The 15,706-nt window shown below is 35.3% G+C and overlaps 1 protein-coding gene across 2 annotated transcripts in view; it reads left to right on the top strand.

Moving 5' to 3' along the window:
- Lamp2 (lysosomal associated membrane protein 2) overlaps positions 1-15,706 on the top strand; it is a 33,653-nt gene that overhangs the window by 16,060 nt on the left and 1,887 nt on the right. Inside the window, exons 4-9 of one of the 2 annotated variants that reach the window (XM_047535124.1) lie at positions 1,991-2,149; positions 2,746-2,933; positions 3,801-3,923; positions 6,703-6,766; positions 7,352-7,516; positions 9,848-11,255. In XM_047535124.1, the coding sequence (XP_047391080.1) occupies positions 1,991-2,149; positions 2,746-2,933; positions 3,801-3,923; positions 6,703-6,766; positions 7,352-7,516; positions 9,848-9,987 (839 nt within the window). In that variant the 3' untranslated portion in view covers positions 9,988-11,255. Of the gene's footprint in view, positions 1-1,990; positions 2,150-2,745; positions 2,934-3,800; positions 3,924-6,702; positions 6,767-7,351; positions 7,517-9,847; positions 11,256-15,706 lie in introns of those variants that run through there. The other variant, XM_047535122.1, reaches the window with a different exon arrangement.

Below are 15,706 nucleotides of genomic sequence, written 5' to 3'. Positions count from 1 at the left end.
AGAGAGTAGTTTGTAAAGAATATTCTGGAGGATTAATTCAGAAATGAGGAGACTGCAGGCAGAGGTGCCAGCTTCAGAGACTGTTAAAATTATCAAGGGATGATGTAATAAATCCTGTGCCACGTGGGCAGTGGTTAAAGAAGGAGAGGTTTATTCTGATATATTTGAACAGAAAAACTGACATGCTTACATCTTTCTCTCCCCCTTTTATTTAAACAAGGGAAGAATTTTTTGATCACTATTTTCTATGTAATAAGATATCTGAAATTTATTGGGAATTTTAAATGGCTTCCTTAAATGCACTGTTGGTAATTGTTTTGGAAATAATTGAGTATTTTGAAATTGTAACTTCAAAGCTGTTATTTTATTTTTTAAAAAATCATTTTCTTGATGATTAAAATTCAAAAAAATACAGAGATAATTTAACAGACCCACAGGTACTCATTACCCATAATTACTAAATGCCATTTTTTAGTGTTTACTTCATTTTATTTATTTAAAGAGATAAAAACCTTACAGATAGTTTGAGGTTTTTTTGTACTCACTCCCCAGCTCCATTTTTCTCCCTGCCTGCTAGGAGGCAACCACTCTCACAACTTTGGGGTGTAAACTTCTTGTCTTTGTGCTTATGTTTTATTGCATATGTACATATTCATAAACAAGACATAGTTTTAAAAACTTATAGTTTCATAGTATAACCCCAATATCTACAACTTTTGTTTTTTTACTCATTTGTTTATGAGGTCTGCTTAGTTCACATATGAGGGCAGCCAGTTCACATATCTGTTCATTTTTGTTAACAGTGAGAAACAGTTTTGGGAAAAATGTTCTAGATCATTGGTTTAACAAATAATCCCTTTGACCATTAGCCAGGTGCCAAGGTAGCTATATGATGGAGAGGTAACTATATGATGGAGAGGTACAGAACATAAACATCCTGTATTATGGGCCTTGAAATACTTTCTTTTCTTGTTGCTTCTCCAAAATAAATGAAACCATATAGATGTATGTGATTGTAGTCTTTTTTCTTTTTTTGGTGGGGGGACTGGGGATTGAACCCAGGGGAGCTTTACTACTGAGTTACATCACTAGTCGTTTTTTGTTTTGTTTTTTGAGACAGGTTCTCACTAAGTTGCTCAGGGCCTCTCTAAGTTATTGAGACTGGCCTTGAACTGGTGATCCTCTTGTCTCGGCCTCCTGATTCACTGGGATTACAGGCATGCCTCACCATGCCCAACGATTGTTGTCTTTTGAAGTTTTACTCTAGGTCTTCTAATAAAACCTGAATAGAATGGCAGTAATGTCACTTTCACCTTCTAAAGATTTCCGAAATGGAATAGTCTTTAGATTTCATCTAGGAAGAAGCTCTGTAAGCCCATTAGAGTTGATATTACTTAGGGATAGTAGCACAAATTAAGGATCTGCTATAAAATCTGTGATTAATCCATCTCTCGTTCTTCCTTATCTATAGCCACTAAGTCCTTTTAATTCTACCTTAGATAGGTGTTTTCAATTAGACCCCTTTGTTTTCTTCCTACCGCCCCCCCTCACATTTTACCTCCCATGCCATTGGCCTTCTAATTGGTTTCCCTCTTAAGTAGCTTTCTTTAAAAGTTTTCTCCTCTGCCTATCCCCTACAAATTTGCTCCCATCCTTAAAATAAACTGTTTATGTCCTATTTCCTGCTTTTAACAGTGAAATTAGCCCTCCATTGCCAATAGAGAAAGCCTGTACTGTCCTTAGTTGGTAGAAGATTCCTCAAAATGAGACCACATGCAGCTTGTCTTTTCCTCTTACCCCCCATTCCATCATCCCTATTCCCTGTGTTTCAGCTACAGTGAACTTGTCATTTCCTTAAACATGCTTGCTATTCCCTTCAGCATCCCTTTGTCACTTTGTGCATGAAGTGAGAAGAATATTACACATATATTTATATTATCACTCTTCTCTTGCCTTTTTGGAAACAGCCATTGTTAATCTTGTTTTATAGGAAATATTACCATTGACAAACGTGTGGCATTAAAAATTCCATTGAATGACATCTTTAGATGCAAAAGTTTGTTAACTATAGAAAAGAATAATGTCACTCAGCACTTTTGGAATGTTCTTGTACAAGCATTTGTCCAGAGTGGCACGGTGAGCACAAAAGGTAAGTACTTAAAGTATGTTTTTCTATATTTGAATCCTAATTTAAGAGTGGTATTAGATATATTCCATGCTTGTATAATCACATCAAAATGGATTCTACTGTCATGTATGATTAAAAAGAACCAATAAAGTAAAAAAGTAGTATATCAGGTAGTATTCATTAAGGTCAGTATCTGAAGCATAATGTTTTAAGACTTGTAGCTCACACTAGACTATAAAGTATTTTGAAAAGAATAGCAATTCTTTTCAAAATAGAACTTAAAATTCAAAGTTTATGATATACATGTGGAATGGTCTTTCAGTAAGTCTTTTTTTTTTTTTTTTTTGGTGTTGGTGTTAGTGTTGGGGGTTGAACCCAGAATCTCATACTAGGCATGTGCTCTACCATCGAGCTACATCACCAGCCCTGGAATTGTCTTTCAAAAGGCTCTACCTATATTGTTTTCAACTGATAAAACCTAATTTTTATTTGATCACATCCTCGAATAGCTTGATCATTTGCTTTTTAGTAAAAGCTTAAAAATTAGATTTCTATATTCTAACTTTGACTAAAAACACTTTTGTTTATTTTGTCTTTTGTTTGCTTGTTGGTTTTAGAATATCTGTGTGATGAAGACAAACATTCCACCACAGTGGCACCCATCATTCACACCACTGTGCCATCTCCTACTACAACACCCACTCCAACAGAAAAACCCAAAGTGGGAACCTATTCGGTTAGTAATGGCAGCAACACTTGTCTGCTGGCTACCATGGGGCTGCAGCTGAACGTCACTCAGGATAAGGTATGACTGCCTATTTTTATTGCTACAGCCTTCCAAATACTGCGTATCCTACCATCAGCTCAAGAGTAGTGTTACTAGAATGATTGAGTTTTTAAATGCAGATTTGATGTTTACTTTTTGAATTTTGATTAGTTCGGAATTACTATGAGTTAATATTTCTTGCAAGGTATTGTCTTGGACAGCAGAAAACCTAGCAGTTTATAGGACTCTTTGGAGTTAGATTCTGTTTTCCCTTAGTGGATCAAAGTACACATAGCTTAGCTTTATTTCAGTAGCTTTAAAATCCTGAGCTGGGGATATAACTCAGTGGTAGAGCACTTACCTAGAATGCTTGCGGCTCTGGGTTCCATCCCCAGCACCACGAGAAAAGAAACTATAAATCCTTCACATTTTTATCTGAAATGTACTGTAGGTTGTTTAGGAATAGTGCAGCTTTCAGATTTTTCCAGCTATTTGATGACTCAGGTCGTAAAGACACGTTCAAGTACATGATAGCTTTTCTAGTTGCAGTGTTCCACTGGGGCTCCAGAGGGAGTGCCAGTGAACAAATCCTGTTTTCAGGATCCTGTGATTGAAAGAAACTAGACAGATGGCTCTTGTACTCCGTAAAAATGTGTGTTTTCATTTGGCTCATTACTGAGGAAGCTTCCCTCTTGTTGTTGTTGTTGTTTTTTAAGTCATCTGAGTCATAGCTTGAGGGTTCCTGCCAAGTTTGTTTGAAAGTACGACACCATGAATTTAAGTATCCAAACAAAGGAGGTTTTGTTCTACATTGAAGTTGGTCTTATTAGAGTGTAAGGCTTTGCTGTCAACTTTTATAGTTTAATCTGTTAATCTGTACCTTCCCACCCTCTTCTTTCCCTGAAGGTTTCTTCAATTATTAACATTAACCCCAATACAACAGGCGTCACTGGCAGCTGCCATCCTCAGACTGCTCAACTTAGACTGAACAGCAGCATCATTAAGTATCTTGACTTTGTCTTTGCTGTCGTGAGTAACAGATTTTTCTAAAGTTGGATTCATTCTCTGAGAAACACATCTGAAAGTTTAAATATTTGTGTATGGGGGTGTTCATGTCTTGCTTTATTTTCCATTTCAACACTATTTAATTATACGTATAGTCTATTGATCACTGTTCATCTCTCAGAGTCTGCTTGGTGGTCTATGGGCTGGACTCTTGTATTAATATTCACCAACAGTGGCCTTTCTATTATATGGTCTCTAGGGTAGGAGCAAGAATTAACTCACATCAAAACTATCTGTCTAATCTCTCCACATTTAACTAATTTCCAGCAAAATATTTTTTCTCTATTATTGGTCATCCAACTCTCATGTTTGTCTATTATAATATTTTCAGCCCTTTGGAAGTAATACCATTTGTAATAGTGTCAGTAATAACAGTAGTTAACATTTCTTGAGTATGAGCAGGTCTCTGTATCTGTGGGTACTGACTGCTTCCATTGATTCAACTAACCTTGGGTCACAAATATTAAAAAATAAGGGCTGAGGGTATAGCTCAGTGGCAGAGTGCTTTCCTAGCATGTGTGAGGCCCTGGATTCCACCTAGCACCACCAAGAATAGAAAAAAAAGAGTTATCTCTGTACTGAATATGTACAGACTTTAGTTCTTATCACTAATCCCTAAGCAATATAGTATAACAATTACTTACTTAACATTAGGTATTATTAGTAATCTAGAGATGTTTTCAAGTATATAGGAGAATGTGTGTAGGTTAGGTACAAGTACCACACCATTTTATAATACTAAGGGATGACTGTACTTTCTATATACAAGGCACTGTGTAAGGGAATGTATTAACTCATTGAATCACGATAGTTTAAAATGCCAGCATTCAAGTTTGTGTTGTTGTTCATGTTTGTATCAAAAGCTGAACCCTGAACAGAAGGTTTTGGGTTAAGTACATCTGTCTGATTTGGGGACCTTAATTTCTGCCATCTAAAAAGCAATTGTTATCCTCATAATATTTCTGTGAGGGGATGTATCTGTATACATGTTGTAGCAAATGGTAATGAGCAATAGGGGAGATAGCTATAGGTAAGGGAAAAATGAACCACCAATAGTTATCAAAATAAGAGTTATTATATAATTGGATAAAAGCAAGTTCTGTTAAATCAGATTATTGACATACAACATCTCATATGTAAATAAGAGGTATGTTGTAATTTCATATCTGAACTTGGTATCTTGAGTCTAAAGCCTTTTTCTCTATAGAATATGTGTTGAGTAATTGAGCATTATGACAATTATATTTTAGAAAGGTTATGAAATTTTTCCTTTTTTCACATTCAAATAATTCCTCTGTTATTGTACATGTATGGCTAGTGAGTCACTGTTTAAAATGTCCAAGTAGGCTAGGGTGTGGCTCAGTGGTAGAGTACTGCCTAGCAGGCATGAGGCCCTGGGTTCCATTTCTAGCACTGTAAAACTAAAAAGAAGAAGAAAGTTAAAAATGTTTAAACTTGTTTTCTTCAGATGGGGGTGGTAGAGTGCTTACTTAACATATGTGAGACCTTGGGTTCCATCCTTAGCAATACACACACATACACACACACACACACACACACACCAAAAAAAAAACCCCAAAAAACAAAACTAATCCTTTTCAGTATGGTAAGAGCAGGTCCCCCTAGATAATACTCTCTTTTAAAGTTATCTCATAGGAGTTATGGTTAATAAAAATAAGGAAAGTTATATTTGGGGTCATTCCCTTTTGAGTGGTACATCTGACCTTTCTAGCTATGGTAGGCTCTTTAAAAGAACATGGCATCTTCTGACTCTTACAGGGAAATGTTTAATATTAATAATTACAATACTTATTTTGCCCTGAAGATGATTTTAAAATATAATCCAGCCAAGCAAGTTATAGTATGCCTATAATCCCAGCTGTTCTGGAGGCTGAGGCAGGAGGATCACAAGTTTGAGACCAACCTGTGCAATCCAGCAGGACCCTTTTTCAAAATGAAAAAATAAAAATGACTGGGTATGTAGCACAGTGCTAGAGCACCCTGGGTCCAATCCCTAGTACCAAACAAAAGTCTGGGAGTATAGTTCAGTGGTAGAGCATATGTTTAGTATGCCCAAGGTCCTGGTTCCATTTCCAGCACCGCAAAAAATAATAATAAAATTAAATTTAAAAATTTTTAAAATGTAGTGACAATTTCAGCTACCTGGGAAAATGAGGTAAGAGGATCACAAGTTCAGGGCCTGCCTGGTAACTTATCAAGACCCTTGAAAGTAAAATTTTAAAAAAGGTCTGGGGATATAGTTAGCTGACAGAATTTGCCTACCATGCATTCGTTCCTGGGTTCAATCCCAGCACCAACACCAAATGGAAAAAAAAAAACATACTAACAAGAAGAAAAATAAATAAAATTATCAAATGAACAAAAGAGAGTAGCAGTAGAAAGAATAGAGCTGGAGAGACTGAAAGGCAGGGAATCCAGTGAGAGACTGTCATGATCCAGACTAGAGGGGTTGTGGACTCTGAAATTGAGGGAACAAATCACATTGTGGGTCTAAGAACCACATGACTACTCTGGTGGTCCACAAGTTGGAAATTAAATGCAGAGGAAAAGAGTTCTGCCACATTGAGTTCTCTTTTGCTTAACTGCAGTTTATTTGGCCTAGGTCTAATCCATGGTTTCCTCTTCTCTGTATTAGTACTAGATTATTTTTCTTCTATAGATATTAACTTCACCTGTAGACAGTTGTGATATGTTGATTAATTGGATGCTCTTTTTCAAACAGAAAAACGAAAACCGATTCTATCTGAAGGAAGTGAATGTCAGCATGAATTTGGTTAATGGCTCTGGTAAGCAAAGCATTGGCCTGGGGGAGAAGAGTGTGAGTTATACTGAAGGACTAGAAACTATACATATCTTACTATCAGAGTGCCTAATTCAATGGAATCTCGTAAAAATATACCTTAACCACCACTTAAAATATGTAACTTTGAATATTTGAGTTATGATATTCTATATGTTGCTGTATTCCATCTTTTCAAAGTATGGTAGTTAAGAGTTAAGGATGCAAAGGATTTTTGAACTGTAGAAACATCTATAGAAAAAATAAGGGAGGTAGTGTACACTTGTAATCCCAGCTACTTATGTGGCTGAGTCAGTAATATTGTAAGTTTTAGGCCACTCTGGGCAACTTAATGAGACCTGTCAAAATCAGATAGAAAGGGCTGGGGATGTAGCTCAGTGGCAGAGCATGTGTGAGGCCCTGGGTTCAATCCTTAGTACTGCCAAAAGAAAAAAAAGTAGTGGTAAGAATTGCTTTTTTTAGGCAGACCATGTTTCCTAAGCTCCCATACTTTAGAAAAAATACTGATAACTCTCCATTTTTGATGTTGATAGGATAAGAAGTTACTAATCTGTATTTTTTTTCTGGAAAGTTTTCAGCATTGCAAATAACAACCTTAGCTACTGGGATGCTCCTCTGGGAAGTTCTTATATGTGCAACAAAGAGCAGACTGTTTCAGTGTCTGGAACATTTCAGATAAATACCTTTGATTTAAGAGTTCAGCCTTTCAATGTGATGGAAGGAAAGTATTCTACAGGTAAGAATCAAGCAAGTTTTATTAATAATTATGTTCTTATTGACTGATATATATTATATATTGACTGATAGGTGGCGTTTTCTTTGAGGCTTGATAATTTATATATTGGAATAGAGAAATATGATCTCTCCCCTTGACTGTAGAGTTCTCATGGCACTGAATGAGTTGTATAACTATATTTAGCTCATCATTTTGCTTAGATGTTTTTGTGATCTGAAAACCATTTGGAGCTTTAAGTGAGCTTACTTAAAATATAGTCCCATCTTGGTTTGAGTTTGGAGGGGATGGTACCTTGGAGCAGTAGCTTTGAGTATCTTATATGCCTTCTTGGGGCCATCTTCTCATTGGAAACATTTTCCTACCTGAATGAAAGCAGTTTGGTCTGATCTTAAGACACAAAGATGAAGAGGGACAGCAAAACTCAAATGTTGTAAGTTGTTTTTGCCAGCCAGAATGATCTGATGAGTCCTCAAAGCATGTACCACTGCAAATGAGGCTTTTTGAAGATCAACTCAGAACTAATGATAGTATTTATAAGATTTTTGATGAAAGTTCTATGAAGGACTCATTATAATGTGTTCATGTGAATGTGAAAGATGTATTTAGCATTACAAGATGAAAATTTGCATCAAGAAAAAAAGTACACAAAATTCCTTAAGTAACTTGTCCTTTTAAACCAATTACTTAAAATTGGGGGTTTGTGTCTCACAGATTTGCTGAGCAGAGCTATTCCAATCATCCATATCCTTTTAAACAATTAATTCTGTGGTTTAGAAGGAAATGTAGAAGCAGTGTTTAAAAGTGAATATGCAGTGAGCCATTCAACTACTTCTGCAAAGGTGATGAATAACTAGTCTAACTTGGTTAGGCCAAAATAAATTGGACTCTTCACCCTACCATTCTTGTGACTAGGGATGTTAATCACAACTTTACAAGTTATTTTTAAGAATTCATTTTTCCTTTTGTTGGTTTTACTTAGGTACTTCATTTTTGATCCTTTAATAGCTTTATTTTTGGAGCTTTAATTTAGCTCCCTTAAAATATTACCATAATTTTAGGTCCAGATTTGTGTTTAGAATTTAGAATCATTTGCAGTGTTACTGTCTGTTCAGGCCTATTTATCTAGTCAGTTATAATATAGATGAGCTGTTCTCTTTCTTTAACTTAAAATTTTGGTTTTTATGTGCATAGAATTTAAAATGTCACCCCAAGAGATATACAATATTTAATACTGATGTTAAAGGCATAATCTATTTGTAGAACTAGGTTCTTGGCGGTGAGTACCTATAAATACAGCACATAGGTAATACTTGAGTGTATGTGGGGAGGAAATAGAATTGCAATAAGGTAGAAGAGTGTTGATTGGATTTTATTGGATCAGGCTCTTCTCCAGAAATAGAAGAATAGTCCCTGTAGGCTGCTAGCCTGGACCAGATTGATAAGAAATGTAGTAACCACACTCAGGTTAGTAAGAGGTCCTAGTTTCTTGACTCATGCAGCTACTAAAATCATGTATTCTAAATCAGAGGTCTGAAAACTTTTTCTTAAAAGATCCACACAGTGTTTTTTAGGCTTTGGGGCCACACTGTCTCTGTTGCAACTATTCAACTCTGTCATTATAACACAAAAACATCCATAAGTAGTACATAAACAGATGAGTGTGGCTGTGCTCCAATAATGCTTTTTATGGATACTGAAATTTGAATTTCATGCAACTTTAATGTGTCACAAAATACATGTCTTCCCCCACAACCATTTAAAATTGTAAATACAATTTTTAGCTCTTGGGCCAGATTTGGCCATGACTGTAATTGACTCCTGGTGTAGAGGAACTGTAAAGCCAGCCTGGTTATTCTAATCTCATGATATCCTGCTGTCCTGTTTTCCGCAAAGACACTCACAGTACCACTGGGAGGTTAATCTGACTATGTAGAAATAGGCTAAATTAGCTCTCTTAATTTCTGATAAAGTGATACTCCTATTTGAAAAGGATTTGGAATGTAAACCAACACACGAACATACACACATAGGTATGTATACCATGCAATCCAGTGTGTGTTTATAGATATAAATGAATTTATACATTTTCATGTGTATGAATATATATATATATATATATATATATATATGCATAAATAAAAAAACAAGTTTTAGGGTTTTAGTTTTAGAACAGCCCATAATTTTCTATAGCTTTATCATAAAAATATACCTGTCATTATTAAAACTGATTTTATAAGAGCATTTCTGACTTTTGAATCAACATCTTTTACTTTTGGACATCCTTTTTTTGATTATACTCATTATTTGTTACACACTTTTTCTCACCTACAGCCCAGGAATGTTCGCTGGATGATGACACCATTCTAATACCAATTATAGTTGGTGCTGGTCTTTCAGGCTTGATTATCGTTATAGTGATTGCTTACCTAATTGGCAGAAGAAAAAGTTATGCTGGATATCAGACTCTGTAACACTAATCCACTTGTGATCTCTGTTATCAAACAATAAAGCAAGTACAAGTTCCAACCTGCAATACTGTTCAATTTAAAGTATATTTAGTTGTAGTCCTGCTTTTAGAATGGGTGGTTTTGAGAGATTTTTGAACTTAAACAAAAAATCCTATTAACTATAAGTTAGCCATGTGATTTTGGTTTCCCCAGCCAAGGAAAAGTTATTTCTATAGTAAAGGACATGCAAAATCACCTGAATTATAGATTCTACTTTACTGTTTTGAATTAGTATTTCAGTGTTTTCACTTATCTGAGTAGAAATATACAGTTTAGGAAAAACAATTTTTGAAAAGATATTTTTTCCCTGCATGAGGTTGAGTTGGGACAACACATTCTATAGTGGATTTGTACTTGCTCCTTTTGATTTTTTTGTGATTTTGTTTGCAGGTTAACTTAGCTACTTTGGCATTGCTGCATATTTGACCTATGAAAGAGATGCTAGTAGATTTTAACAGGGCCTAGTGTATTATGTTCTTACAAATGAATGCTTTTCTCATGCTTTTTGGTTACATTTGTATTTAATGTGGCTGTAATGACAAAAGACACAAAGCTTTTTCAATTTCAGAATAGGTGTTAATCTTATCGTTTAATCCTTTTTTAAAAACTGGACGTTTCAATCTTTTAAATTGCAAGACACAAGACTATTCCAACTGGGCATTTCAATCTATTTTTTAGGTGCTTTAGAGATAATTGCTAGGCAGTGCCAATTGAGGGCATTAGTCTTTTTGTACCCGTAAATTGGCCTCTACACATAGCACTAAAATTAATGCAGATTTCTCTTTAACCTTCCAGTCTTTCTTGTTGGTGGTAATATATTTTATTCTTTTCTTTTTCTTAAAGAAGAAATGCCAGTATGTCCTAGAACCTAGATAAAGTGCACTTACACTTAGAAAATAACTTGTACTCAACCCAAAAGTCTTGGTCTTCCTTGGTTCATTAAAAAGTTATTCATTTCCAGTTTGCATTGATTGCTACATTTACTAATTTGGCTTTCACATTTAAATGGTTCTGTGCTAATCAAAACTTACATTGTTATTGTTCATTATGGTAGAATCATTATTAATTCATGTACTTTGTATTCAGTTTTGTGCTAGGAGAGATGTACCAATTGTCTGTTTACTGTGCACCACCTAATGCTTATGCAAGAAAGCAAACTATTTCAGCATGTATAGTTAACACATCAGGTATTCCTTGCAGCTTCTACACACACACACACACACACACACACACACACATGTACACACACACACACACACACACACACACACACACACTGGTATGGCTGAGCAAATTATTTTTTAAAATATCAGTATGTAGCCATATGTGCAAGGTTCCTGTGGTTATTTGGGGAGGGCAGATTATAAATCTCCCAGTCACTAGGAAATGAAGAACTAGGACTGGGGATACTATTCAACGCTGGAGTGCCTGCCTGCATGCACAGGGCCTGGGTTTCTATACACAGTACTGCAAAAGCAAAAACAAACAAAAAACGAGGAACTATCTGAGTTCCAAAAGATTGATGTTGAATGCATCGGTACATACACACATGCATATAGAGGTAATTGCACGTTAGCATGTTTATGTCTATAACTGTCATATTGGAATGATAAATATTTGCTCATACTTAAATTTGCTGCATGTTTAGCCTGAAAAACCCTACTGGCTCAGAATCAGATTCCTGATTAATGTAACTCCTCTCTTTGAGCTACTTTGAGCTGCATTGCCAGCTTAAATCACTTCCTAAAGACTAAATATCAATCTGATTTTTAAAAAATTATTTTTTATTTAAAATATGTTTTAGTATAAAATTGTTAATCTTATAAGAGTGGGGTAATGCTTTCAAGAATGTGAGCCTTAGAGATTTTTCATGAGTCAAAACAGCAGCTTTAAAAACAAAAACAAAACAAAAAATTGGAAGCACAAGTGGGTGACTCTGGCTTAAAGCTGTTAATGTTTCTAAACGTTTCTATCTTTAGATTATATATCTGATTCATATTAAAATACCTCTAATAAGCACTGTTTTATAGAAAATCTGACTTCAGTGAATATTTTTGTATTCTACATGGGCCAGTTTATATACTGCTATTTACACTATTATTTCCTATAGCCACATGTTCTCTATATCTTTTGTAGTATTTTGTTGTTGTTTTATTTTACTGGGTTTGCACCTTGATGGTAAAACTATTTGGTTTTGGGTGTTTTTCATATTATAGCATTTGTATAAAGAAACTGGTCCATGTAAATACTTTCCATGTTTTTTCTCAATGTTTAAACCACTAGTTGTTGTATGGTATCTCTCTTTAGATATTTGCCTGTTTGCTCAACATTGCCTCTAAAACAATAAAGATTCTTTTATTTCTTAAGGAAATTTGCTCACATTTTTTCCTGTTGTTAAAGTCAAGATTTGTATACTACAGAATCATAATTTCTTTCAAAGGGAAAAACTTTATAAATGCTTAGAAGTAGAAATGTTCTTCCTCTGGAAGAAGGCGCATACACAGGCCTTGACAGATGCCAAACTGGCTACAGAAGAAGAATCATCTGGGAAGTGTGTGTTTAATAAAACTACACACTTTATTACAAACATACTTCCCAGGTTTCCCCAGGCTCCTTCCCTAGAGTATATCACTTAGTCTGGGTTGAGGAGTGTGTGTGTGTTTGTGTGTGTGTGTGTGTGCACACGCATGCGCGTGCACGTTTCGCTGCTGAATCTGATGCGTAGCCAGAGAGGAACCCAGTAATCTAGAATATTTATTTCATAGTAAAAGCTTCAGAGTATCTCTTCCTATACTTCTCAATTCCTAAAGTGAGGCCAATATTTAATATCTGTACATAGCAGCTTTTCATAGCAGCTATTCAAGTTGAGCTATTGATCTGAAGCAAAGTAGGATTGTGTGCAATCCATCTCTTAACTCATCTTAAAATACTTCAATCTTCCAATTTCCAGATAGTTTCCTGGTCACTGTAGTAATCACACAAGAAAACTTAGCTGGTAATTTTTCTCTGGGTTACCCAGTTAAGCCATAGGAATGCTATTAGTCATTCCCGTACTGCTATTAGCTACCATGTGATTTTGGCTAGGTTGCTTCACTCCTGGGATCTCAGTTTTCTTCATCTAGAGACTGGGGGTTTTAAAATTCTACTACTCATTTCTTTGAGTGATAATTTCTATTTCAGAGAAGATAAATATACATTTGAGTATTTTTAGAAGGAACCTGATAAGAAGCTGCTTGTTATGTATCAAGATTATACTTTACATTTAATGAAGCATTAACCCCTCAGTCTACAGTGTACCATCTTGTTTCCTGCATTTTTTTCCAGGAGGAATTCTTATAAGATTCAGATTTTTTCTTTCATTTGGTACTGGGAATTGAACCCAGGGGCACTTTACCACTGACATACATCCCTAGCCCTTTTTATTTTTTATTTTCAGACAAGGTCTAAGTTGCTTAGGGACTCACCAAGTTGCTGAGGCTGGCCTCAAACTTGTGATCCTCGTACCTTAACTTCCCAAGACTCAGATCTTCTTAAGATTAATAGCATTTCCTCTGATTTTTAAGATTAGATAATGTCAAATTTTCTTGCATTTGTTTCTCTCACCCATCTCCTTTTTCTTTACCTTGGCAACTAATTTCCTGCATCAATAACTGTCATACGTTGTCTTTGAAAAGCATAGTCCTGCATAAGTGGTAGAAGCTTTTCAGCTTCATGTGATTTACTTCAGTTTGAGTATAGATCTAAAAGGAATATAACAAATAGAATGTCACATAAGAATGTGATTTTTAGAGCTGATCTTCCAAGGAGAAATCTTGACTAAATTGCTTTTTAAGGGAGTTTTTATATTTTGTCATAAATGTATATCTCAGCTTTCCAATTCTTATGCTGAAAACTGTATTTGAAAATTTTCTGAACAGAAAATTGAAGATTAGCTGTTTATAATCTACATGAAATTTTTCATCGAAATTCCACTGGTCATGAAACTTTTTAGTCCTGAAAAATAGTCATTGCATCTAGCTATTAAACTCCTCCACAGATGCACTTTTCCTTTCCCCAGAAATATTTTCAGTGTGGTATTAAGTGTACATTAGGCAAATAGGTCAAGTCAAAATGATTTATGGAATGAGAGTTTCTTTTTTCAGGATACAATCCTATTAAATTACTGTTTTCCCAAAATTTCTTTCCATTACCTAAAGAAATTTTAAAGGTTGAATTCATAAAATCAATAGTTATTATAAATTAATATTTCACACGCTAATTGAGAGCATTTTAAGTAAGTGACAGCATCTGGAAAGATCTTTGTATTAGCAGAATTGCCTTTTTGATCTACTCTGGGAATATTTGTCTTACATGAAAGCCTTATTGGCAGTATTTGTGAAAGTCGTTTCAGCACTAGGTCAAATACCCAATTTGGGAAAGAGAGGACTGAGTCTGTTGCCAGAATAAGAAATTAATCTACTAATGAATTTTTTAAAATCCAAGAGATATTAAATTCAAAGCATAATACTTTATGATTCGTGTCACCTAATAGTTTATAGGCTGAATGGTAATTTGGGAAATTGAAGGGGTGGCTCTCACTGAGGACTCTTAACATCATCTATTCACAACTCACTTCTGGCAATCTCAGCTATCTGGATTCTTAACAGAACCAAGTTAAAAAACATCATTGAGCTGGCAGCCAAAGTCAATGTCAAAAAGTCTATGAACTCCAGGGTTGCATCTTGTTCCCAGTTACTGTCCCAGAGGCTTACAGAAAAAGAAAAAAAAAAAGCCTGGCACATTTCTTGAATGCAGGCAAACTCAGAATTGCCTTCAGCCTATTCATTCTTACTTTTGACCCAATTCAAATAGACTTAATTGCCTGATTTATCAATCCCTGGTAGATTGCAAGCTAGGAAGAGAACTAGGGCAATAAGAGGCAAGGAAATGGGAAATAGAAGTGGCAGTTTAACATGTGGGCCCTCTTTTTCCCTTTACAGGTGTGTGTGTGCATTTGTACTATTTCTCCTCTTTCTGTAGGTTTTCTTTTTTTGGTCAGTGCTTCTGAAATACCATTCCTCCTGCCTCCTAGGAGACCTTGTACCATTCAACATCTTCAACCTCTCATTTGCTAATAGCTCTTTCCCTTATCCTGTAAACATTTGTCTCATCCCATAAATATATTTAAGTCTCTTCCACACACCTGCCGTGTTTTGTCTTTGTGTTCTCCTTCTAACTACTTCCATATTGGCTTCTCTTTTCCTAATCATTCTAAACTTTTTTTTTTTTTTTTTTTGCGGTGCTGGGATTGAACCCAGGGCCTTGTGCTTGCAAGGCAATTCTAAACTTCTTGAAATGAGTATATATTCTCTATCCCACGTTCTTGATCACTTCTCATTCACTTCTAATTCTGTGGCAATTTGACTCATACTCTCCAACTGTCAGTATTCCTAGATTCAATGGACATTTTTCAGACTTCTTTAATACTTTCCTATTCTCCTATGCTAATTGAAACTTTTCCCTTCCTTCACTTCAGTGGCACTGTTTTCTACCTGCTTTTTCTACTTTTTCCTACTCTTGTCTGTCTCACAACATTGGTGTTCCCAAGGGTTTTGTCTCTGGTCCTCTTTTTATTTGACTTGCCCTCACTGAGAAATTTCTTTGTACATGGTTTTAACTACCACTTGGTTTATATAACCACTTG

The sequence above is a fragment of the Sciurus carolinensis genome, chromosome X (genome assembly GCF_902686445.1).
Source record: "Sciurus carolinensis chromosome X, mSciCar1.2, whole genome shotgun sequence".
NCBI lineage: Eukaryota > Metazoa > Chordata > Mammalia > Rodentia > Sciuridae > Sciurus > Sciurus carolinensis.
The sequence above is the reverse complement of the archived record's forward strand: the minus strand, read 5'-3'. Positions and strand labels throughout refer to the sequence as shown.